Source organism: Kalmanozyma brasiliensis (genome assembly GCF_000497045.1).
Source record: "Kalmanozyma brasiliensis GHG001 unplaced genomic scaffold PSEUBRA_SCAF9, whole genome shotgun sequence".
Lineage (NCBI taxonomy): Eukaryota > Fungi > Basidiomycota > Ustilaginomycetes > Ustilaginales > Kalmanozyma > Kalmanozyma brasiliensis.
Genome location: NW_015961992.1, coordinates 24,656 through 48,464, shown reverse-complemented (window position 1 = coordinate 48,464; position 23,809 = coordinate 24,656). Strand labels below are relative to the sequence as shown.

Here is a 23,809-nt window from a genome sequence, read left to right as displayed (position 1 = left end):
GGGGGGGGGGGGGGGGGGGGGGGGGGGGGGGGGAAGGGTTGGACGTCGTGCGGATGCAGGGACGTAGCGAGCTATCGAAGGACGGCCTGTATTTATGTTTGTCTCTGAGAGGGCAAAGGGAGCACATTCAGAGAGACAACATGCCATCTCGCTCCAGAGGTGGCGTCCGGTGCCCCACGGAGACTCCAGAGATTGCAGATCGGCTACGGCACGCAAGGGCTCAAAGAAGGGCTCAGGGGTCGCTCAAATCACTTGCCGAGTTCTCGTTAGAAGTGCGAGGTTCGATTGGACGAAGAACGGGTGGGCACTCGTCTGTGGCGAGGTCTGCATGGTCTCGGACAGACACGTCAAGCGAGGGGGAACGCAAAGACGCACCAGCAACGCAACGAGTCGCAGGACCTCAGCCATATCGAGGCTCGTTCACAGCCATCACAGGCGACATCGAATCTCTGAAGGTCACTACGCACTCTGTCGAGCATCGGACGCACGACCGAAGACCATTCGAATGGACAACAATGGGCAAAGAAGCGCAAAAAGAAGCCAATCAGCTGTCAAGGAAGGCATGGAGCAGCGGACCTTTTTCGATTTGAATCCTCGTTTTGATACTCCGCACACAAGTTTAAGCGAGCCGCAGGAGGGGGCGACGGAAGGAAGATTGCCGCGCTCGCCGTGTGTGCGATCGCCGGTCGAGCTGTTGAGCGACCGTCGCGTAGCGAGCAGCATGTCAATCGCGTTGCGCAAAAGACTGCCTCGCTTGCTAGCATCTAAGCGAGCATGGCGTTCAAGGCGAAAACGCCGAATCCTTGCTTTTGTTGTCCCACCCTTTGATGTGCTTCTGTGGTATTCTCTCCGGTCGACCTCGTGACCTTCTGTTCATGCAGACATGGGATTCCTGTTCCGTCGAGATTGCCGGCCTCCTCCCCCCCGCTCGTTGTCACAGACTATCCACCGCATTGGCCGCGGCATGTCACTCTCGTGATTGCGATCAGATGTTCCGCCGGGAAAATGATTTGCTGCCGACATTCGACGGTAGCCACAGCGACAAAGCCGAAGTACTTCCTCGCAGCAGCCTCACGAGCGCCTGTGTTTCTGAAGCTGTGCTCAACAATAGTCACGGCGAGGGAGAGAAGTTGGGTAGGCCCCCTCAGGAACACGAGCCATCCACTCTTCGTCCTCAAGCGGGACGTTGTTTCCCACGCCTCACGTTTATGGTCCATCATCACTCAAAGACGACAGCATCCTTGTCATCGTCTGCATCGTCTGACATTCATGGTTCGGCAGATTCATCTTGTGGATGTTGTGATTCCGTTGAATTGCGTCTGACTGTCGCCGGTGAGCTGCACGAGGGCTCACGTCTCGACCTCCCAAAAGAGCCTCTTCCCCTCCTTCCCTTGGAGCTCCTTAACGACGTCCCCCAGGCGTACCATCTGTGTCTCTCGCAACACCTTCTCCAGTCCCTCTTTATCCCGCTTCACCACCGTGCCCTCTACCACACACCTGTACGCGGCCAGCTGATCGATCCGGCCCTTGGCACTCCTCCTCCCCTTGCCCTGGGCATAGCCCGGCTGCTTCAGCTCGACACTTTCCACGACCAGACTGACGCCATCGTGCGAGTTGCCCCAGGACCTAGACTTGATGCCGCCGCGCTGACAGCCCTTGTAGGCGATGAGCTTGGGTGCGATGCGTAGGATCACGCTGAGATCGCACGGCCTGCCCGCCTTTCCTGGCTCCTGCTTCGCTGTGGGCGTGGGAGGGGTGAGACCGGTCCACGCCCTGGCCGCGCGTCCGGGCGGCACCCATGCCGGAATGCCTTCCGACTCGAGACTTGGCCCTTCCACCCAGCCCGCATGGACGCACATGGCCAACACGTCCGAGTCGTCCGTGTACACGTCTGTGCCCCACAGCTTGCGCCGCAGCAACGGATTGAGTCGCCAGAAACGCCATGGTGAGCCTGCGCCACTCTCCCCCTCCGGCTGTTTCTCCGACGACTCCTCAGATGGTGGGTTCGAAGCGGGTGCAGAGCCGAACAGCTGTCCTTCGGCGACCCGCTCCTCAATACGCATCTCCAGACTCATCCTGGCGTGCTCCTTGCCCCTCCAACCGAGTTTCCATCCGTTACCTGCGCCGTTGAGCGCAAGGGTGCCACGTGGGCCATCCAATCGGTCCTTGAGCGGATCGCCCACCTCGCACCGCGCCAGGCAGTCGCGTTCGAGATTGTGATAAGCGTCCCATCGCGGGCCTTCGCCGGCTGAACTGAGCAGTGTTCCCGGGATGCGGACTTCCAACGTGGAGCCGACGTTGCGTGCGAGGAGCTCGGCAGGGAAGAGGGGGTCGACGGTGGGGTCGTATGCGAAGGAGCCGAGGTGTCGGACGGGACGGCCTTTGTCCATTCCGATCAGGTGGCGTGGTAGCGGGTCGAGGGGCGTTGGGACGATCGGGGTGTCCGTAGTGGGTGCCGATGGCGCTTCTGCTGGTGATTCGACAGCAGGTTGTGCAGTCTTTTCGCCCTCCTGCTCAGCGTCACCAGCAGCGACGGGATCCTTCGACTCCTCCGCGTCGAGCGGCAACCGTTCTGCCCTCCTCACCGATTCATCCCGCTCACACAGCTCCAAGTACAACCACACGGGCTCGCTGTCTACCCTCGGGCCCGCGTTCGGATCCCTCACCACGTGCGGCTGCTGCTCCTGCGCAGCAAACAGTCCCGCAGGCAACGGCACCCCCGGCGGCCACCCGATCGCCTGCGCGGCCGCATGAAAATCAGCCAACATCGGCGGTCTCCCCTGTACCGCCGCCGCCTGCTGCGCGGTCGCGATCAACGCCTCCTCCATGCTTGGCATCGCTGTGGCGGCGGCGAACTCCCTCTCACGCTCCAGAGCGGCCTGCTTTTCAGCTTGCTTCTCGCGTCGTCGCTCGCGTCGTTCGCGTTCCTTCTCCTCGCGTTCGCGCGCCTCGCGCTCCAGCTCGAGCTCGCGTTGTCGTGCCTGCTCTTCGAGGAGGAGTCGTTCTCGTTCGCGCTCGAGCTCGAGTTCGCGTTCGCGGGCTTCGCGTTGGGCTGCACGAAGACGCTCCCTTTCGTGCTCGGCCTCGAGTTCTCGTTCGCGCGCAAGGGCAAGGTCACGCTCCCTCTCGTACGGTGGGATGGACGGTGGACGGTGCGGGAAGGGGGCACCGCGTTCGGCTGTGGGTGACAGAGGCGCGCGGCGGGAGGGCTCGAGTTTGCCACTGCCCATGGGGGGTGGTGGGCCGGTGCGCGGGTGGTCAAAGTGTGGAGGACGGTCGTAGCCGGGACGGGAGGGTGCAGGGACGGAGGACTCGCGCGAGGGCTGCGAGGGAGGTGGTTTGGGTTTGTCCTTGCGTCGATCGCCGTCTCGGCTCTGTGTTGGGCTGGTGGGTGGGTAAGGAAGAGGTGGAGGGGGTCCACGCTCGTCGTAGGGTCGACCGCTGGCAGATTTGGCGGAAGGAGGACCGAGAGAAGGTGGACCCCGAGGACCGTACCGGTCGTAGGGGTCGTCCATGACCATAGGCTCGTGCATGCGACGACCGTATCGATCGCCGCCCATCATGTCGCGTTCTCGAGTGCGCTCGCGTTCGCGCTGCATGAGCTCTCGTTCGGACATGGGTCCGTCGTAAGGACCGTAGGAGAGAGGAGCGCGCATGCGCTCGGGTGAGCGACCGGCAGGTGGAAGCATGCCACTAGAGTGACCTGGGGGAATGGAGCCGGCTCTTGGGTCGTCGTAGGGCCCACCGAGGTAGGGTGCGTGGCGAGGCGAGCTCTCTGGACCCATGGCTGCGAGCGCAACGTCTGCGCTGGGTTCGCGACCTCGACCACCGCCGACGGGACCTGCGCGGCCTCCAGGAATAGGGCTTCGGCGAGGCGGCAGCGAGGAAGCATACGGTTCGCGAGGGCTGCGAGATGGCTCTCCTGGCATTCCAGGTGCTGGACCACCGACAGCGTACCTCATATCGCCACTGGGCACTCGAACGTGTTGCGAAGGCGGCATGTCAGGACCACCTGCAGGTCGTTGCGACGCTCTCCATCGCATCTCGCGTTCGCGTTCGAACTCGTATTCTCTCTCGCGCTCCCATTCGCGTTCTCGGTGGTAAGCAGCAGAAGCGCCATCCGGCTCAGAGCCGCTCCACTTGCGTCGAGGTGGACCGGACTGCGAAGACGGGCTGGTGGGGCCGAAGGGTGGGATGGGCGAGCGGCGGTCGTTGGGATGCGGTGGTGGCGGCGGCGGGGCAGTGCGAGAGGAAGGCCCACCAGGATAGGCGCCGGCCGAGCTGCGTACTCGATCGCGCTCACGTTCTCGTTCCCATTGCTCGCGTTCTCGTTCTCTTTCCCATTCCCATTCGCGTTCACGATCGGAGCGGCCTCGATTGTCGCGTTCGCGGTCGTACATCATATGCTGTCGAGGATCGGACGCGTCGGCCGCACCGGGAGGACCGAGGAGCGAGTTCATGTTCATCACATCGGATCGACCCGCGGGAGCAGGACCGGGACCCGGTTGGCGCCAGCGATCTCGTGACGGGTCATCCATGGCAGAGGAGGTGCGCGAGGGTGGTCGAAGAGGCTGGAGAGGATGACCGGCGCTGCCAGCACTGCCGGCCGATGGCGAGACGGGATAGTTGCGTGAGGATGCGGGGTTGTAGGAAGATCCGCCGGGCGGTGATCGTTGTTGTTGTTGCTGTTGATGCTGACTGTGATGAGGCGGTGGTGGCATCTTTGCTGACTCTCCTCTCCGTGTAAGTACGGTGAAGTCACGAAGATAGATGGAGAGGGAGAAGAAGAAGAAACGGAAAGCTTTGGTTGGTGGTGGATGCGCGATTTGGATTTGCTTTGCTGCAATTTGACCGAATCGACGCCAACGGAGCCGGTCAGCGCACGCCCCCGTTTCATCTTCTTCTCGTCGGTTGGTGCAGCATGAGAGCAGTCTGCCACTTTACTCCGCTTCTGGACGGATGGCGTGGGATGAAATTTAAGCGAAATAAAAATTGATTGGCTGATCTTGGTCCGCCGCTGCAGAAAGCCACTGCCGCGTGACAAGGCAACAGCAAACGACTTCATAAAGAAGCGTGGATGTGATTTCAGGGTTCGCCTTCGCTCATTTGAAAGAGCCGACGCGCCGCTGTTTGGTGGTGTGCTCAGACCATCACCGTCGTCCATTTTGCTCCACTTCGGTCCCACCGACGACAAGATATCGGCGGAATCGCACATCATCCGATCGTCTTTCGCGAACGGCCCGACGAGCAGCAGTGGCGTGAGAGGTATCACTCAGCATAATTCTCACCATGGCAGCAACAGCAACAGCGTCAGCATCGACATCGGCCATCGGATCCTCCTATCCAAGCACCTCCTCATCGAGCAGCACCGCCCCGAAGACCTTCCGCTATCCACCCATCCACGCCTTTCCACCGTTCTACACTCTCCAGCACAACCCTGTGTCACGCGCACAGCAGCTCTCGCAATGGCGCGCTCTCATTCTCGACTACTGCCGCTCTCATCGCATCTTTTCGCTCTCACCGCTGCCCTCTGCGTCTGACGCATCTGGGTCAAGTCCGCACAAGACGCTCTTTGCGAACGCATCGATACAGCGTTCCCTCTCGCCAGAATCGATACGAGCCGTGCTGGCCGATCTGGTCGAACACAAGGGCGCCGCGTGGGAAGACCAGCTTACGACGGCAAAGAAGAGCGCCGCTGCAGGGCAAGGGAACAACGCAAAGGCGTTTATATACTGGAAGACGCCAGCACAGTGGGGAGATGCAATCTACGAATGGGTCATGGCCACCGGTCAGAACAAGAGCATCATGACGCTGTTCGAGCTGAATCAGGGAGAGCTGGTCGAGAGTCAAGGTATGTTGTTCCACGATCCCACGATGGAGCCTATCGTAGGTCAGCTGTACTGATGTAAACCCGTTCTGCTTGGTCCTGATGAACGACAGATTTCTACGAACTACCCATGCCCATCCTCAAGCTGGCATTGAAACACCTCAGCTCGCAGGGCAAGGCGCAGATCTTTGCCGGCAGTGAAGCGGAGGATGGCGAGGGTGTCAAGTTTGTCTGAGACGCAGAATGATCGAAATATACCCAGATAAATCATCTCCAATGGCACGCTTGTGCAACACACCATCTCCTTTGTGCGCAGACCTTCCTCAGAGTATGACCGCGAGGGACACAGCGACCTATAAGACCATCGTGAACCAGTCAGATTGAAGTTGCACACATGCTAGTGAGGATCAAACTTCCGACTGCATTTCCTCCTTTCCTATCGTCTACCCGCTGTAGTAACGGTCGCCATAGTCTCCCAGCCCGGGAATAATATAGCTCTTCTCGTCCAGCCTCTCGTCCACCCACGCACTGATGACCTTGACCTGGGGGAACTTGCTGTACATGTTGGCCAACCCTTCTGGGCTGGCGATCAAGTTCAAAAACAGAATCTGTTCCGCCTTGACGCCGTTTTCGATCAACACCTCGATGGCCTTGATTGCGCTGCCTCCCGTTGCCAGCATGGGATCGAGCAGCAGCACCCATCTCTCTGCAATGTCCTCGGGCAATTTGGCGTAGAACAGCTTGGGTTTGGCCGTCTCCTCGTCGCGTTGGATGAGGATCTTCCCAATCCTCACGCTGCGACAGCATTCTCGCAGTCCAGCCTCCATCGCCTCGCCTGCACGCAGGATCGACACACCACAGATCCGACCCTGGAACGAAACGCCAGAGTACGAAAAGCCCGTCGGCGTCATCACCGTCTGCGGAACCGTGGGGAGGTGGTTCAACCCTTCCTCGACCAGAAGCCGGATGATGCGGTCCGAGTAGAAGATGAAGTCGGATCGTGGAGTAGAGGCGTCTCGGATGATGGTGAGGAGCGCGTCTAGTTGAGCGGTTTGCGGGAGGCGAGATGCATTGGGGGGGAGGGTGGGTCCGGTTTGGGCCGCAACGGCGCCGTTGGCGGAGGATGTGGATGCCATGACTGTGTCGTTTCCGGTGGTAATTGTATGCGGTGGTGGCAGCGAGATACCAAATGGAATTCCCGTGGTGCGCGTTGAGGTGTTCCAAGCTGAACGCAACGGTGTCGAGGGATCCAAGGGGGAGCAACAGATGGCGAAGAGGTGGAAGGACAAGGCTTCAAGATGCTCACACTTTTGTACGAACCCTGCAACCAGCGGCCTCCTCCGTTTCAAAAAAGAAACTCAAAGCTTGCACAGAGCGGCGAGGCTGCCATGTGATGCTCTTTTTGGGCCCTTTTTTCCCGGGAATCCGTGCGCGTTGCAGAGAAACGGCCACTCGGATCCTCGGAAACGCACGTCAACAGCATTAGAGATAAGATGCCAGCCCTCGTCCCCACCCGCACGCATTCAACCCGGACAGTACGCATGTAAAAGCTCATCTCTTGGACACGCTACTGAATGTGTGGACACACGACTGAGTGCGCTGAGTCTTATCATGCGACGCGATGGATGCTATTGCGATGGGCCTTGCAGTGGCGTCACACGAGAAAGTCCAAACATCCTCGACTGCACCCTCGCCAAAGAATGGGAAGCAAGTCCTTGTTCTCAAAGGCACTCATGGCACCCATCATGCTGGGCTGCGCCGCCTCACCACCCACTGCAGCTCCCGGCCCTGGAACGGCATCCAGCTCGACCTGAGTTTCACCCAGCTTGGCCACCCGGATACCACCGATGTGCGAGATCCACTCGATCCTTGTCTCGCCTGGAGTGCTGAACACGGGCGCCTGGCGATGCTCCTGCTCCGTCAGAGGCCAGTCCCGCTCCAGCGAGTCTTCCGCCTCGGGCGCGAACGACGTGCTGCGATTGAGCCCCGATGCCGACAAGGCAGAAGAGGTGGAGAAGCCACGGACAAAGTTGGTGCTCGCAGGTCGAGCCATACCACGGTCGTTTCCAAAGGCGGATCGCGAAGCCGACCATGCTCGGCCCAGACCGGCTGATGTGAAGCTGCGTTGTGAGTTGGGCGCAAAGCGGACCTGTTGGCCTGCGAATGTGCCGATCTGAGATTCGGGCCGCGACGGTACGGACGATGTAGACACGGAGCCGAAGCCTGCGACTGTCCCCACGGAAGACGACACCGACGACACGGGCGATGCAGGCGTCGCACCGCTGTCCGAGCTGGCAGCAGTGGAGGGGACTCGCTCCATGTCGCTGGATGCAGCCTCGGCCTTGCCAGCGCCAAGCGTGGTGCCCAGGCTAGAAACACTGCTGGTCGATCCAAACCCACGCTTGCCTCGGTGCAGAGCAATGTCTCCGGTGCGCTTGACACCCGTCTGCGATTCGCGCAGCCTCTCTTCGCAGTGCTTGGGGTTGGGGCAGCGCGAGAACCACGGATTGGTGCATGCATCGTCGCCACGGTCCAGCGATCCTGCCACGTCGACTCCGCCAAAGACGTCGTACGACTCTTCTCCTTCGTCTTGCGATGCGCTGGATTGCCTTGTCTGCGTTTGCGAAGCGCTTCCATCGTTGACGGCGTCAGCGGTAGCAGCGGGGAAGGCATCTACAACCGACTGCGTGCGCGCGAGACCGTGCCTCCTGGCAGCTGCATTCGAAGTGCTTCGCATTCGAGCTCTTGTGCCCCAGTCCTGCGTGGCACTGCGTCGAGCCGCCTCGAGCTTCGACACCAGCTCGTGACCCAATTCGCCCACCAAGCTCTGCAGCGTGCCGTTCTCGTACGCCTCCAGCAGCGTGGGCACCCTCTTGCCAAACTTGCTGTTCTCAGGTCCTCCATTGGAGCTGAAGCTTTTGGTGCGCGACTGATTCGAGCCAAACGAGGTCGTGCGGTTCCTGAGCTGCGCTTCAAAGAGCGGAGTGTTGGTGCGCGAGTTGCTTCTGCTGCTGTTGCTGCTTCGTCGATGTTTAGGCCCACCCGAAGTCTGGACGACGGGCGAGAGGAAGGGCGATGCAATGCCCTGCGCTTCGGCTTCAGCGACGTCGTAGGGACCGAGAAGCTTGCGGATGCATAGCTCTTGCAGGCTCGGTAGGCCCGAAACCTCCTTGCTGCCCAGCACACGCGAACGACCTGCCACCTTGCCTCGTGTGGTGGCACCTTGCTCGGTCGAAGGCGTGAGGTCAAAGACGTCGTCGTCCTCAAAGGCTGCTTCGAGGATGCGCTGGCGTTCTCGCTCTTCGTCGTCATCAGAGGCTTCCGCTGCCCCACTTGATGCTGAAGGCAGCTGCAAAGCGGTGTCGTCTGCGTCCATGGTGGAGTCGGCTGCGTCTGTGCTGGTGTCGATGATGCTGTCGTCTTGCGCGTCTGCGTCTTGCTCGTGGATCGAGGCAAAGCTGCTGCCACCGAGTCGATCGATGCCTCTGGCGAGGAAGCTTTCGACCTGCATGTCGGATCGCGTGCGGTCCAACTGCCGCAGCTGACGAGCTGAGCCGGTGGCAGGTGCACGAATCAGAGGAGGTGGCTGCTGTGAAACGGGGACGGAAACGATTTCCCCTCCGTCGTTGCCGAAATCAGTGCGAACCGGCGTGGTCGAAGCATCATCAGCAGCCTCGTCGATGTCGTCCAGCTCTGCAAGCTGGTTGAGCGATGGTTGCTGACGAATGCGTCGTGCGCCGTGGCATAGCATGGCGCGAACCGTCAGAACGCCAGTTTGAGGTGGCTTGACGAGGTAGGGGTTGGGGAACCAGGTGAAGACATCCAGCTTGAGACGGAGGATCTCGGCTGGTAGGTACTGGAGCTCGTTGTTAGGAACGTGGAGCTCAGAGAGGTTGTGCAGATCGCCGATGGCGGGCGGAAGGACTTTGAGCTTGTTGGACCGCAGCGAGAGGACGCGCAGGTTCTGAAGCTGAAAGAGTGCGCTTGGAAGCCGAGTGAGCGCATTGGAGGCGAGGAAGATACTGAGGGTGGCCTGACGGTCGCGGTGATCGCGATACGAGCCAGCAGATTTGGAGCTGAGACCGCTCATGGCACTGCTGCTTCGGGCAAAGGAATGAGCTCGGCCCATGGTGGGCATGAATGCCGACTGACTGCGCGACAAGGTCCGCTGCGCTGTCGTGCCGGTCCGATGGGAAGAGACCGCGTCGTTGTGGATGTGGGCGCTGAAGGGAGCGAGGTACGATTCGTGGCGAACGAGACCACCGGTCTTGGATTGCAGCAAGGTTTGCGGTTCAGCAGAGGAGCGAGCCTCGGGTGCATCGTCTGGATCGTATCGAGGAGGAGCGAGAGCTACAAAGCGGGAGAGGTCGGCAATGGTGGGGAGGATGTCGGTGATGTCTTTGCTGCTGAGATCGATGGTGCCTTGTTTTGCGGCTTTGGGCTGAAGCATGACTTCGTCTACGACTTTGTACCAGTACTTTGCGATTCGACCCCATCGATAGGCTTCTTGACGTTGGAGTTGTTCGTGCTGGTTGAGGGGCGCCTCGGTGGTGACTACGCTGTCGCTGGACGTCGCCGGGGATGAATCCGAGGACGAAGGGATGGGAGAGGGGGCAGTGGCAGAGAGCGCGGGCTGAGGCGCTAGAAGAGACGAGCTTGACTGCTGCCTCGCTCTTCTTGTTGCAGCAAGAAAGGGGTCGAAGCCCGTCTCGGGATGAATCTCGTCGCTGTGGTCCGAGAGAAACCCGTCGTCGGAGGAGTCGGCATCGTCATCGTCGTTGGCAGATTGCGTTGGTCGGATATGAGAGGAAGACGAGCTAGCATTTTGAGATGGCGAGGAGAGATGGAGCTGTTTCCAGGCTTCTGACAGAACAATGGGCGAGCGCGATTGTGCTGGACTGGCGGGGGAAGCTGGACGAGCCGGAGTGGTGGGCAATGGCTGCGCTGGTTGAGGCATGGCCACGTCCATGCTGTCGCTCTAGAGATGAGCGGTGTCGCTGTGATACGGGAGAAAGGAAGAGACTCAAAGCAAGTCGACGCTTGCCTCTCAGTAGAAGGAAGGGTAGGAGAGAAAGAGAGAGAGCTTTCACCACAACCGCCTTGCACGCGTAGAGAGCTGCTGGCTGGACTCGTCCCACCCATTTCCAGGCAACCGCCCAGTTGAGTTATTTTCAAGGCAGCAGACCGCGACAGCAATTTAGCGCGTCTTTTCCAAGGTAAAAGTCAAAATCAATCTTTAATAAAGGATTTGGTTTGTGAGCGCAGAGAGCTGAGATGGTGTTGGTCTCCTTGGACGCGTCTCGCCTTGAGTCTGCGCTTCAGGGTCCAAAACACGCTTTCCATCTCAACAGCGACCAACCAACACCATCGTCAGCTCCACCATCCTCTATCCGCGGACCTCGATCACAAACATGATTCCACAAGTACCATCAAGTACAACGCCGCTCACCACCAAGGAGAGGCACTATGCTCAACTCGCCGCCAAGCTAGGCACCCTGGCCAGCTCGTTCGAAACTACCAAGCAGCATCTCAACCTCGCAGCCGAACAAGCCTTCTACATGCGCAAGCTCGGTATCGCGCAAGCATCCACGTAAGTCATATCACTTCGGACTGCACTGCTTTCTCGTGGACACGACAGAAGTGTAATTGACACCCTGCTGAGCTGCTCTGTCTGACTGCTTGCGTTCTCTGCAACCAACAGGTTCATGGCGGTGCTTCACGAGGTGGACCGAGAGCAAGACGCCGACCCGACGGAAGCATAGAGAAGTGGGTTTTGGCTCAGTCACATCGTTCTCACACGTCGGAAGCAGCCGCTCGAGCTTGACCTTCTTTCATCGGATCGAGCCGATAGATGCTCTCGGGACGGCTCTCGCCCGCGATTCTACCTGTATTTGTATCTTTACCATATCATATTCGTTTGTATACCTCACTGTCATCGTCCGACTCGCCGGCCAGAACGCTCTCGGATAGCTTCCGAGGAGTGCTTTTGAGCTCAAGTGTCAAAATGAGATTGAGTCGAGTCCGACGAGAGCAACACATCGTGCGCCCTGTCCTTGATCACATGGGCTTGGAACGGCGAAATGGGAAAAGCAATCTAAATTTCCCACACAGCTCAGACGCCAAGCTTGGACCTCTTTGTGGAGTTGCAAGGACAAAAAAGGCGGAGCTGCAGGGGCTTGAGCTGGACATGTCAACCACACGCAGCATCAACCTCGTTTGCAGCTCAGCCTGCCTGCGTGTCGACAGCGAGGGGCTTGCTTGCCAGCTTGAATGCTGCTTGAGCCTTCTCTCGTCTCGCCTTCATTCGGCTCCCCTCACCGGCTTGAGCTCGAGCCTCGAGCTGCTCAGCACCACCACCTCGCTGGCAGCGTAACCTGTCCTTCCCCACACAAGCATCTCGGCTCTTGTTATCAGCTCAGACAGCATCGAGCTTTCGCTCCGCTCCATCTCATCTTCTGGCACTCGTCTCTCGAGAGGTCGTGCAAGCAAGGGAAACAGGGATGGTGGACTCCGATCAAGCCTCACACTCACGCCGGGGCAGGAGCTCCCGAGCACAGCCCAGCATCGACGCTAGCCACAACTCGGCACTCCCCAATCCGGGCCTCTCGATCTCGACCGACACGATTCACACCAGACATGCCGACGAGCCAGACAATGATCAACAGAATTCTGCTCGACTCGACTTTCGATCAGCGCCCAGTACCGCTCGTCCACGCTTGGTCGAAAGGCGCACCATGTCCGCCAAATCCGAGATTAGGCGCCTCTCTTCGCTCTTCGTACCTCCCAACGGAGCTCAGGCAGAGATTACAGCTCCCACACCGTCGTCCTCGCGCCCTAGCTTCTTCTCAAGAGCTTTACCTGGAGCGCTGTCCAGTCGCGCTTCTCTCGCTTCTCTCAGAGAGCCACGCAGCCCCATGCGCTCCTTCTACGATGGTCTCAAGGCGCAAGGCGCTCCTGGCGCTCGCAACCGCCGCAAGAGGCACTTGCGTTCCTACGACGACGCCAACTTCGAGGATGAGATGAATCTACCCGGGGCCGGCGGCAATGGCATCCGTGTCTGGTACGAGTCCTACACCACCATTGACTGGATTCACGACGCCATCAAGGAGAGCTCCCGTCTGCGCCGCATCCGCAATCTCAAGGGTATCCGCGGATTCGCCGCCAACGTCTGGGATCGTCTTCAAGGCTGGATCATCGTCACCATCACCGGTGTCATCACAGCGCTCATCGCTGGATGCATCGTCAAGTCCGAGGCGGTCCTCTTCGATCTCAAGGACGGCTACTGCGCAAAAGACTGGAAGCTTGCCAAGCGCTTCTGCTGCCCCTACGGTGGATCGCCCGACTGGGACCATCCTTCGCTCAATGCTACCGCTTGGTCGTATCGGACGCCTTTCCTGCCTCACGCCGCCCTTTCAGCCTCGCCTTCTACTGCGGATGCTTTCGGGTCGATGGTCTCTGGTCTCGGCAAGGGCAACCGCATCCTCAGTGGCTGGGCAGCGCCCGTCGCTGGCAGTCCAGCCTGGGCCAGGATGGCCGCTTCTTCTGCTGCAGGCGCTGTCAACACGACACTGTTGAATGTGATGTCACCTGTCGATTCTGAAACCGAGGCCTGCCCTGGCTGGATCACTTGGGGTCAAAAATTCGGCTCTTTGAAGGACAGCAACTGGTTTGCCGGCTACGCCATGTACTTTGTCGTCGCCGTCCTCTGGGCATCTATCGCCAGCATCCTCACCATCTATCTCACTTCAAGCGAACTCTACCTCAAGGACGCGGATGCAGCCTTACCCACTGCCAATATGGGTAGCCAGAAACGTGACTCGGAGCAGCAGCATGATACCGGGGATGCTATGGACGAGCCCACCGAGACCACAGCCCTTCTCGCTCAGCAGCGCAACGGACAGGCATCACGATCACGATCTCCGGTCGTGGCGATGCAACATCCCGATACCGCGACGTCGAGGAACTTTGCTCGCATCGCCAACGACCAGCGCGCTCAGAACGCCATCCTGCCTAGAAAGGTGCTCTATTTCGCCACGGGCTCGGGTATCTCCGAGGTCAAGTGCATCTTGAGCGGCTTTGTCATCCACGGCTATCTTGGCTTCTGGACGCTCTTCACCAAGTCGGTCGGCCTCACTCTGTCGGTCGCTTCGGGTCTCTCGCTCGGCAAAGAAGGCCCCTTTGTGCATATTGCTTCCTGTGTCGGCAACATCGTCTGTCGTGCTTTCCCCAAATACGAGAACAACGAAGGCAAGCGTCGCGAGATGCTCTCGTGCGCCTGCGCAGCCGGTGTCGCCGTGGCTTTCGGTGCTCCCGTCGGCGGCGTGCTCTTCTCCCTCGAGGAAGTGAGCTACTACTTCCCCGGCAAAGTCATGTTTCGCTCCTTCTTCTGCGCCATGGTCGCTGCCGCCGTCCTGCGAGCCCTCGATCCGTTCGGCACGGGCAAGATCGTGCTTTTCCAGGTCACCTACGACAAGGACTGGCACTTTTACGAGCTCCTCTTCTTCATCCTGATCGGCATCTTTGGTGGACTCTACGGTGCTTACTTTACCAAGCTCAACATGTTCTGGGCCAAGAACGTCCGCGCAAAGACCTGGATGGCACGCCATCCCATCTTCGAGGTGGTCGTCATCACGGCGGTCACGGCTGCGTTCTCCTTCTTCAACGGCTACACACGCATGGGCGGTGTCGAGCTCATCGCCGATCTGTTCAGCGAGTGTCACGAGCACGAGTCGTTAGAGGGACTCTGCGTCTCGCATCCTTCGCAGATCGGACCCCTCGTGATGGCCGTCTTGAGCGCCATGGTGTTGAGGGGTGCGCTGACCATCATCACGTTCGGAATCAAGCTGCCCGCCGGTATCTTCATCCCGACTCTTGCGGTAGGAGCCTGCTTCGGTCGCATCGTCGGTCTGCTGGTGCAGTACGTACAGTGGACGGATCCCGAGATCGGCTTCTTCAGCTGGTGTCCTGCCTCGGACTCGGCCTGCATTGTGCCCGGTGTTTATGCTATGGTGGGAGCGGCAGCCGCGCTTTCGGGTGTCACTCGCACCACCGTCTCGCTTGCTGTGATCATGTTCGAGCTTACGGGCACGTTGACGTATGCAGTGCCCGTGATGCTGGCTATCTTGGTGGCCAAGACCATCGCAGACGCCCTCGAGCACAAGGGCATCTACGATCTTGTGATCGACTTTTCGGGGCTGCCCTACCTCGACAGCAAGGCCGAGTACATCTGGAATGGCGTTGACGTGACGGATGCGATGGAGACCGAGGTCGAGGTGATCTCTTTGGATGTCGACAACACGGTTCAGTCGCTGGGCGAGAAGCTGGATCGCCTGGCCAGTGGATCTGGATACACCGACGGCGGCTTCCCCATCGTTTCCCGCAGCACGCCCATCGCCTCTTCCGCCGTGCCACCTACGCCGGCAGACCTGTCGGCGAGCATCGGATCGATGACGGATCACATCCCGCCCACGTCCGGCCACGAACCCTCGAGCGCAGCACCGTCCGCTCACCTCATGGTCGGCTACATAGCAGCGAGCGAGCTAGAGCATGCCCTTGGCCGAGCGGCCCGCTCGAACCCGGAGACAAAGCCCGAATCGACACGCGTCTCGTTCAAGAATCTCCCCTTCGTCCGGGCAGAGCGTGAGGGAGCCGCCCGCGTGCGCGACTCGGTCTTGTTCACCGGTTCCGACCCGCTCGATCTAAGCAGGTATGTCGACAAGGCGCCCATCACCGTGCAGATTCATTCGCCGCTCGAGCTGGTGCATCAGTACTTTGTGCGCTTGGGCGTGCGGTACCTGATTGTGGTGGATGAGCGCGGGCTGTACAGGGGCATCATCTTCAAGAAGAGCTATCTCAAATTCTTGGCCGATCTGGAGGAGGAGCAGGGAAAGGGGCATTAGATGGCGAGAATAGAGTAGAGACAGGAAGAAGAACAATAGCACGAGGGGAAGAACGTGGGACGACTTTACGACCATACGACCGAACGACCTGGACTTTAAAACTTGCATTGCAATGACGACAATCAGATACCTTTCCATCATCCATTGCTTCGCTCTTGCACGCCTTGCGAACAAACAAGCAGCGAATGACACTCGAAGGAGATAAGCATTGCTGTGAAGCGGATCTGAGATAGCAGGCAGGACTTGACGGCTATCCAGAGTTGGAGGATTTCGGAAGGCGTTTTTCTGGCACGCTTTTTCACCACGACTTTTGTTTTGGCGAACATAAATCTCGCACCAGGGTTTTCGTGTGGCCTGTTCAGAAGCACCCATCCATCGACCTCATCGACAGCGCAAGATGCGAGCACTGACACGCCAAGAGAATCGACGGTACATGCGGCGAAGCATGTCTGAACTGTATTGTGTTGATTTGGATGATTTGGTGATCACTTGCGTCGTCTTCGCGAGACGACCGTCTCGAATCCGTCCTCGTCCACGATTGGGCCCTGAGGCTCCCTCGCCGCCCTTGCCTGATCCTGCTCCAATCCGACCCTCGCTCCCTGTCGATCCGCCTCTGTGACACCGCCGTGCGACTGCGCCATACTCCTCGCATCCCTCATCTCCTCATCCGCATCTTCCCCGTCCACCTCGCCATCCTCGTTCTTGCCTTGCTCAAATGTAGCTTTCTTGCCCTTTAACTCCTCGTATGCCTTTTCCAATTCCCGCACTGCAGCCTGCGCCTTGGTCGTGTCCTCCTCCGGTGCGAAGATCACCCTGTGCAATCCGACGATGCGACCAGCGACCCAGTCGGGCGAACCGTCCTCGAGCCTCGCCTCGTACTCGTCGATCATGTACCCCTCGAGGATGTCGGCGAGGTCGTCGAGGTCCGGCTCGAACGCAGACCCTGGGTTGCCGTATTGATCGCAGAGATGCGAGAGGAGGAAGTCGCGCTTGTCGGCGGAATCGGGCCCGCCCCACTGCTCGGATACCGCGAGGCGCATCGCTGGCCACAGCTCAAACGTCAGCATGATGGATTTGGCAAAGAGCAGCTGCTGCGGTGTGGGGGCGTTGTCGATCTGCGCTATGGCGGCGCTGGTGGATGTAGACGGCTGGGCTGACATTGTGAAGCGATTAATGACGGGCTGTGTGGTGTAAGGTGGTATGAGGAGGCGAAGGAAAGAGAGAGCAAGAAGATCTCAGACCAAGAAAAATTCCAGGTTGGCTGCGTCTGTGCTGCAAAAGTTGGCTTCCGACTCCCGCTTGGTCGCAAAATGTTAGACCCACACTTGAGTGCACGAATGATGTCACGGCCGGATTGGACGCGGGTGCGTGCCTGAAAGTGTTGAGGTGGAGGCTTCTTTGCCTTTCAACGACCAACCAACCTCGTCTTCACCTCGTCTTCGCCTCGATCTTTCATCCATCTTACCCCTCTGCGACGGCGACGGGCGGTGACATCGCCACTATGCCGCGCAACATCCTCTCCATCCCGCCTAAGCGCACCCCTTCCATCTCAGGCGCACTCACCTCTGCCATTCGCACCTACATCTCGGACAACTACACCGACACCCACCCGGACGCCTTCACCAATGACATTCGCGCCTTTGTCCAGCTTCGCGATCAGGTCTCCTCGCTCGAGATCCACGTCTCTGCCATCGATCCGCTGCTGCGTTATCACGCCCAGCTCGTGTTCTTCTCCACCAAGTTTCCCGCCAACATCAACCTCTCCTTCCCGTGGTCGCTCAGCTTTCCGCCATCCCTCCCGTCATGGACGAGCACGATCTCGGGGGCCATGGAGGCAACCAAGTCCGCCGAAGCGGGTCCAGCATCCGGCATCGCGTACGCGACAAGCGACACGGTAGCGCACCCCGATCTCGCGTTCGAACGTGCCAATCTCCTCTTCAGCCTCGCAGCGCTCTACTCATCCCTCGGATGCGCAGAATCGCGCTCGGAGAAGGAGAGCATCAAACGCGCCACCGCCTGGTTCCAGAACGCAGCAGGCATCCTCCAACATATTCTCGACACGCTCGTCGAACCGACACGGCACCTCTCGCCCGCTTCTTCCGATCTCAACCCGCGTCTGCTCGCTTGCTTGAGGGACCTGATGCTCGCCCAAGCGCAAGAGTGTTTCTGGCAAAAAGCCGTCATGGACCGCATGAAGGATGGGACCATCGCCAAGCTTGCTCAGAAAGTGTCCGAGTACTATGCTACCGCAACGCAGGCCGTCACTGAGGGCCCCGGGGAGGATGGCAAGGTAGACGCGGCGGATACGGCCAAGCTGACGCTCCCAAGTGGGTGGGAGAACCACCTCACCGTCAAACGGGGGCACTTTGCTGCCGCCGCACAATACCGCAAAGCGTGCGACGACCTCGGCGCCAATCGATACGGTGACGAACTGGGCCGACTGCAGTTGGCGGAGACGCACGTGAAGAAGGCGCTCGATTCGGCGAAACGCGGCGTCAGCGAGGCTATCACTTCGGACCTCAAGAGTCTGCAGGGGATCCTGCAGAGCAACATCACGCGCGCCACACGGGATAACGATCTGATCTACCTCGAGGCCGTGACGCCGGCGACGCAGCTGGCGGCCATTCAAGCGGCGGCGATGGTGAAGGCGGTGGTGCCCGTGGAGGTTTTGCAGCCGATTGCGCATCTGAGAGATTCGCCAGCACCGGCATTTGGCAAACCGCTGTTCGGCGAGCTCGTGCCGTATGGTGTGCATCTGGCGATCAGCATCTATGACGATCGGAAGGACTCGTTCGTGCGGGACACGCTGGGGGCGAGGAGGGACGAACTGGACGCGATCGCTACGAGCACCCTCCAAAGCCTCAATCTGCCAGGGTCGCTGCAGGCGTTGGAACAACCGATGGGTCTGCCGCCGTCGCTGCTGCGCAAGCACGAGGAGTTGGTGGCTGAAGGCGGACTAGAGCGACTCCAGCGTATCGCGGCGGACGTCTCCCGCATTGCCGCTACGGACCGCGCGACGCTCTCGGAGGCGCTGGCGCTGCTCGAGCACGAGGAGCGGGAAGACGAGTCCGTGCGCACCTCTTTCTCTGCGCAATCCTGGGGTCGGCAGAGTAGCGCGGAAGTCAATGTCGATCTCAAGGCCCAAGCCGCAGAGTACCATTCGACGCTTCAAAAGGCAGTGGCATCGGACGAGATCGTGCGACGCAAGCTGGAGGACTGGGAGGACCTGATTGGTGTGCTTGGTGGGAACGTGCAGGGATTGGAAGCCTTCGTGCCGTCGTCCAACCCGAGTCTCTCCTCGCAGTCGGACGCGCAGGTGGCAGCGGTGCGATCGCTCCGCGAGGCGCTGGAGGGACTGGATGACCTGCTCGACTCGCGCTCGGCCTGCATCACCGAAGCCAAATCCCTCGCTTCCAACGACGACATTCGCCCCCTCGTCCTGCGCGAGGCAGCCACACTCTCCACCTCGGGCGAAGAAGTGGCCGCAGCGCAATTCGAAGAGCTCTTCGACCGGTCTCTCACCAAATACTCCCGCTTCGCCACCGACCTCGACGCCTCTGCTACCGCCCAGGAGGCCCTTCTCTCGCAAATCACGCAGAGAAACACCGCCTTCATCGACGCCCGCAAGAGCGATGCGACGATCCAACGCCGCGAACGCGCACTGCAGAGTTTAGAGGCGGCCTACGTCAAGTACCGCGAGCTGTCGAGCAATCTGGTGGAAGGGTTGGAGTTTTACAATGGTCTAGCGAGGATTTTGAGCGGATACAGGGATGGGGTCAAGGAATGGGCTAGGGCCAGACAGGTCGATTTGCACTGGCTGATCCATCAGATGGGACGGGTGAGCGTTCAGGAGCCCCAGCAGCCGGTGGAACACCAGCAACACGCGGAGCATCGCCAGGAGAGTCGACAGGACCAACGACTGGTGCAGGAGGAGGTGCAGCAGTCGCCCGCGAGACAGACCAGGAGTCGGACACGCTTGTCTCAGCAGCAGACGCAGCAGGAACAGGCGAGCCAGCCACAGCAACCCCCGCCACCGCAGTGGGGAGCCCTGCCGCCGGGAGCCAAGATTCAGTTCGGCGATTGATGCAAGGGATCATGTCATACGCGCAATAGACAGCGACTTGGAGTGACGATCAGCAGAAATATGCAAAGAGGTGTCAAAGTGAGATGCAACTGTCCATTGAGATGAGGCGAGAGATTGTCCGGTCTGAATGTATGCGATCCTGATGCGATTCGAGTCAAAGAAGGGGAACGTCTTAGACCAGTGTCGAGGCGGCCACCAGAGCGATGAGCGCCAGCGCGCCACTGCCCATCATACCCAGCTTCGAGGCAGCCGAGCTCGACCCGCGGCCAGTGCTACTGCCGCTCCCGCTGCCACTCCCCGTGCTCCCACCGGTCGTCGCATTCCCAATGGCTTTTGCGACATACTGCACGCCATTCATCCGCGCCGCAGCCTGGAAAACGCTTCCGTTGCCAACATCGTAGAAATCCGTCAGGACAAACGTCGGCCAGCTACCGCCGTGCATGCTCGCACAGTTGTTCGTGTCCGTCATGATGCTGTTCAGACTGTTTGTGGTGCTGAGCTCGGCGGTGTTGGGCACGTAGACGTTGGTGCCGAAGAGATTGAACGTCGAATCGAGGTAGTGGTTGACGAGGTACATGAGATTCGACGCGGAAGAGCCGGAGTTGATGCGGTCGATGGAGCAGTTGAACGGCACCGACGTTTGGTCGTACGGATTCTCCCAGGTGTTGCTAAAGTGCGGCAGGATGTACGGCACGCTAGCGTCGGCCGAGTTGTCAATGAACACCACCAGGTTCTTGCCGCTGTCGATGAGGCTGCTGAGAGTCGGCCAGGAGCTCTTGGCGATCACGTTAGAGGACGGCGAGTAGGCACGAGAGGAGATGCCCGTGGAGGAAAAAGCACCGCCAAAGGTCGACGCAGACTGATCGTCGGCATTGACAATGAGAAGCGTCACCACGTCGTTCGGGTTGGCGGCGAGCCAGCTGTTGACCTTGGTCAGGTAGGATTCTAGCGACCCGCCGTTCTCCAGCTCGCATCTGTCAAATGAAACGTGGGGTCAGCAACGGTGCACGGTGGGTTTCATCTGTCAAACTAGGCGCGACTTACGAAGAGTGACACAGATCGATGCCGGAGGCGCCCGTCGAGTTGGTATTGCGATGTGCCTGCACCTGCAGCAGACGGATACCGTCGTTGAGCTGCTGCGTGACATCCTGCTCCTGGTTCTTGCCCGTGGTGGCGCCGGCGAGCGTGCCGACGGCGTAGCTGTTGTGCGCGCCGATGTAGGTGACATTCGAGTAAAGACGAGAGCAGAGCGAGGCGTCGCCGTTGCAGACGCTGGCGCGCGGGGCGAGGGCGGGTGCGGCTGAGAACGGTTGAGGTGCCGCGATGACGGGGGTGAGGGCGGAGGTGAGGGCCACGGTGGCGCTGAAGAGGTGAGTGAATGCGAGCATGGTGGTGGATAGACGCCGGCGTCTGATGCAGAGCGATGATGGTGCGAAGGGGAGTCTAAACCGGAGTGTGTGCGAGGCAGCGGGCTGAGGACCGAGATGACGGTGCTGACGAGATGGTCGTGGTGGCGGAGCAACAGAACGCGTCAAGATTTTGTACGCCTATGTGCTCGACGCTCTGTAGACCAGAGAGAGTATACCAGAGAGAGTTTATGCGTGCTTGACTGGGAAGGAAAGGTGACTACACAGAGGCAAGGGTCGGCGCCTCCGTCTGAAGCTGTCGGATGATGAAGGGAGGATGTGACGGTAGCAAGGCAAGCGACAAATTCCAAGGAGGACGAGTGACATGCCTCGCTGAGTGTACGCCCTGCTAGGCCCTGCTTCTCGCCAGCAGAGTCTCCGCCCGGCATCGTGCTCCTGTCGATCTTTCTTGACGCCGTGCCGAAGTCGCCGCATGGATCCATGCCAAGGCGGTGTATACCCTGCAGCTGCAGCTTGCCGCGCTGTGTTGTGTCTGTGTTGGACTGAGCTTGAATTTTACACTTTTCCTCCTGAAAACCCTGAAAGAGCGCGCAAATCATGCTGCTGCCTCGGATCAAATTCGCCGTTGCCGAGCCCAAAGAAGCTTCAGCGCGCTCGGCTGTGCAGATCTCTGCCAAGGACGGCAGAAGGCTCAGAATACTGATACTCACTCATACTCATACTCAGCCTCGACTCGACTCGGATACCAGACTCAGGAGACATCTGAGCAGGACGATAGAAGTCAGCGCCGATCATCAGACCAGACCATCACATCGCAAAGGATGGGGTGACAAGAAACTCGGGATTGACGAAAGAGGTTACAGCGCTGCAAGAGACAAATCAGAAATGCGAGAGAAAAGTCGAGCGGGGGTATGCAAAGGAAATGCGAGCGAATTGGATGGGGACGCTTGGAGACAGAGGGAATAGGTGATTGCTGGCCAGAACTTTGGCTCAGCAAAGCTATGTTGATGTGCCGATGGACGAGCTCAGGCGCTGCTTTCGATGGCAATCTGGCGCGTCTTCGAGTGCTCCTCCTTCTTCTTTGGGATCTCGAGTCGGAGCAGACCGTCGTTGAAGCGAGCCTTGAGTGAGGCGTCGTTTGAAAGGTCGGCCGTGGGAGGCAGCGTGAACGAGCGGCTGAACGATCCGTAGACGCGCTCAGAGACCAGAGCGTGGCCGACGGGGCCGACCTGGCCACCCTGTTCCTTCTTGCTCACCTCGGTGGAGGAAGAGGCGCCCTTGTCGTGCTTGTTCTTGCCGTGCTTTTCGTGCTGCTGCTGCTGGTTCGAGTCCTGAGCTTCGCGCGACTGGTCGCTGTTGCCGCCCTGGCCGTCCGAGGCAGGCTGCGAAGTGTACTCGCTCTTCATGTGTCCCTCGAGCGTGAGCCTGCGTCGGTCGGCGTCGACGTTGATCTTGAGGTCCTCCTTCTTGACCCCCGGCAGCTCGGCGGTGAGCACAAATTTAGTGTCCTCCTCGTGCAGGTCCACCTTGGGGCCGGACCAGATACGGTAGTCGCCGGCATTGACATTGGGGCGACTAGCAGCGACGGGGGCAAAAGGGTTCATGAGCATCAGGTCGCGCAGCGACGACGGGAAAACGTCAAAGTCGTCGACGGGCGACGCGAAGAAGGTAGAAGGTCGAAGCAGAGACATGTTGGTTCGAGCGGTGCTGAAGGATCGCTGTGGAGTAGGTTTGTTGTTTGGAGCGCTGGTGGGCTTGAAAGCAGAGACGCTGGCGAGAGGGGAAGCGCGAGGACGAGCAGCGGCGTTGCGGGTGATCGAGGCAATCTGCGAGCTAGGCAGTGGGAGTCGGAGCGCCTGACGCATCAAAGTCGAGTTGAAGATATCGCTGGGTAGAGGGCGATGAGCTTGAAGTCGATGATGATGGTGATGAGCGTTGTAGTCCGATGATATCTGTGAACTTTGGTGTTGACGAGGAGAGGGGGATGGACGCATCCTCGAGAAAGGCCGTCTAGATATACCTTTACAGCCTTCGAGGCGTGCCTGCGAATGCGACAGAGCATGACTCAGTGTCGTCGACTCAGCGTCAAGGCTCGAAAAAGCACGGGCTGCTCAGCGACCTTCAGGATGCCTCTGGAAGCATTCTAGCCAAGGCTCGAGCGGGCACGACTCCAGGTCCACGTCAGCAGACCTCCTGACACACTCAGATAGTCTCGGTTCACGTCGCTTGATGCCGCTACGGAAGCGCTGATGAGTACTCTCGATCCTTCTGGCAGACTCGTCTTTCTCACGGTTGACACGGGAGCACGGAAGCAGTCCGCTCGATGACACATAGACGAGAGGGAGCGTGCGAGTGAGAAAGTCTGCGTGGGAAAAGCATGTTCGGCTCCTGCGGTGCTGAGAGGGACCTCGAAGGTTCGCCACTGGTCTCCGTTGCTTGACAGCTCTCATCTGTCTCAGGTCGGAAGCCTCGCGTGAATTCTAGACGCTTCCACTGCGCACCAGCGCTTTTCCCCTTCCACACGTCTGGGTACTCCGAATTTTTCGTAATTGTTAAGACGGAGATTGCTCTTGTCTGAGAACACCTGTCGTCTTGGTGGCGCTGCGGAATGCTGGGGTGTGAGACACAAGCC

At 59.5% G+C, this 23,809-nt stretch overlaps 10 protein-coding genes across 10 annotated transcripts; 4 read left to right on the top strand and 6 right to left on the bottom strand.

Moving 5' to 3' along the window:
• Positions 1-1,349: 1,349 nt before the first annotated feature.
• Positions 1,350-4,721, bottom strand: PSEUBRA_006222 (Histone deacetylation protein Rxt3; the record flags this gene model as incomplete). Its single annotated transcript, XM_016439556.2, has 1 exon — positions 1,350-4,721. One exon carries the CDS (start codon positions 4,719-4,721, stop codon positions 1,350-1,352), a length of 3,372 nt encoding a protein of 1,123 aa, XP_016289474.2.
• A 568-nt stretch (positions 4,722-5,289) lies between these two features.
• Positions 5,290-6,062, top strand: PSEUBRA_006221 (ESCRT-II complex, vps25 subunit; the record flags this gene model as incomplete). The annotated part of the gene is made up of 2 exons (XM_016439563.1): positions 5,290-5,851; positions 5,941-6,062. 2 exons carry the CDS (start codon positions 5,290-5,292, stop codon positions 6,060-6,062), a joined length of 684 nt encoding a protein of 227 aa, XP_016289473.1.
• A 208-nt stretch (positions 6,063-6,270) lies between these two features.
• PSEUBRA_006220 (uncharacterized protein) lies at positions 6,271-6,963 on the bottom strand (the record flags this gene model as incomplete). The annotated part of the gene is made up of 1 exon (XM_016439552.1): positions 6,271-6,963. The coding sequence occupies one exon, from the start codon at positions 6,961-6,963 to the stop codon at positions 6,271-6,273; it is 693 nt and encodes a 230-aa protein (XP_016289472.1).
• Positions 6,964-7,481: 518 nt separating this feature from the next.
• PSEUBRA_006219 (Leucine-rich repeat, typical subtype) lies at positions 7,482-10,796 on the bottom strand (the record flags this gene model as incomplete). The annotated part of the gene is made up of 1 exon (XM_059465766.1): positions 7,482-10,796. One exon carries the CDS (start codon positions 10,794-10,796, stop codon positions 7,482-7,484), a length of 3,315 nt encoding a protein of 1,104 aa, XP_059320286.1.
• Positions 10,797-11,238: 442 nt separating this feature from the next.
• PSEUBRA_006218 (DASH complex subunit Hsk3 like protein) lies at positions 11,239-11,589 on the top strand (the record flags this gene model as incomplete). The annotated part of the gene is made up of 2 exons (XM_016439571.1): positions 11,239-11,417; positions 11,529-11,589. 2 exons carry the CDS (start codon positions 11,239-11,241, stop codon positions 11,587-11,589), a joined length of 240 nt encoding a protein of 79 aa, XP_016289470.1.
• A 738-nt stretch (positions 11,590-12,327) lies between these two features.
• Positions 12,328-15,726, top strand: PSEUBRA_006217 (Chloride channel, voltage gated; the record flags this gene model as incomplete). Its single annotated transcript, XM_016439568.2, has 1 exon — positions 12,328-15,726. One exon carries the CDS (start codon positions 12,328-12,330, stop codon positions 15,724-15,726), a length of 3,399 nt encoding a protein of 1,132 aa, XP_016289469.2.
• Positions 15,727-16,211: 485 nt separating this feature from the next.
• Positions 16,212-16,886, bottom strand: PSEUBRA_006216 (Pre-rRNA-processing protein TSR2; the record flags this gene model as incomplete). Its single annotated transcript, XM_016439542.1, has 1 exon — positions 16,212-16,886. The coding sequence occupies one exon, from the start codon at positions 16,884-16,886 to the stop codon at positions 16,212-16,214; it is 675 nt and encodes a 224-aa protein (XP_016289468.1).
• Positions 16,887-17,227: 341 nt separating this feature from the next.
• PSEUBRA_006215 (ALIX V-shaped domain protein) lies at positions 17,228-19,810 on the top strand (the record flags this gene model as incomplete). Its single annotated transcript, XM_016439560.1, has 1 exon — positions 17,228-19,810. One exon carries the CDS (start codon positions 17,228-17,230, stop codon positions 19,808-19,810), a length of 2,583 nt encoding a protein of 860 aa, XP_016289467.1.
• A 172-nt stretch (positions 19,811-19,982) lies between these two features.
• PSEUBRA_006214 (PLC-like phosphodiesterase, TIM beta/alpha-barrel domain protein) lies at positions 19,983-21,198 on the bottom strand (the record flags this gene model as incomplete). Its single annotated transcript, XM_016439548.1, has 2 exons — positions 19,983-20,784; positions 20,855-21,198. The coding sequence occupies 2 exons, from the start codon at positions 21,196-21,198 to the stop codon at positions 19,983-19,985; spliced, it is 1,146 nt and encodes a 381-aa protein (XP_016289466.1).
• Positions 21,199-22,202: 1,004 nt separating this feature from the next.
• Positions 22,203-22,868, bottom strand: PSEUBRA_006213 (Alpha crystallin/Hsp20 domain protein; the record flags this gene model as incomplete). Its single annotated transcript, XM_016439554.1, has 1 exon — positions 22,203-22,868. The coding sequence occupies one exon, from the start codon at positions 22,866-22,868 to the stop codon at positions 22,203-22,205; it is 666 nt and encodes a 221-aa protein (XP_016289465.1).
• Between the last annotated feature and the right edge of the window lie 941 nt (positions 22,869-23,809).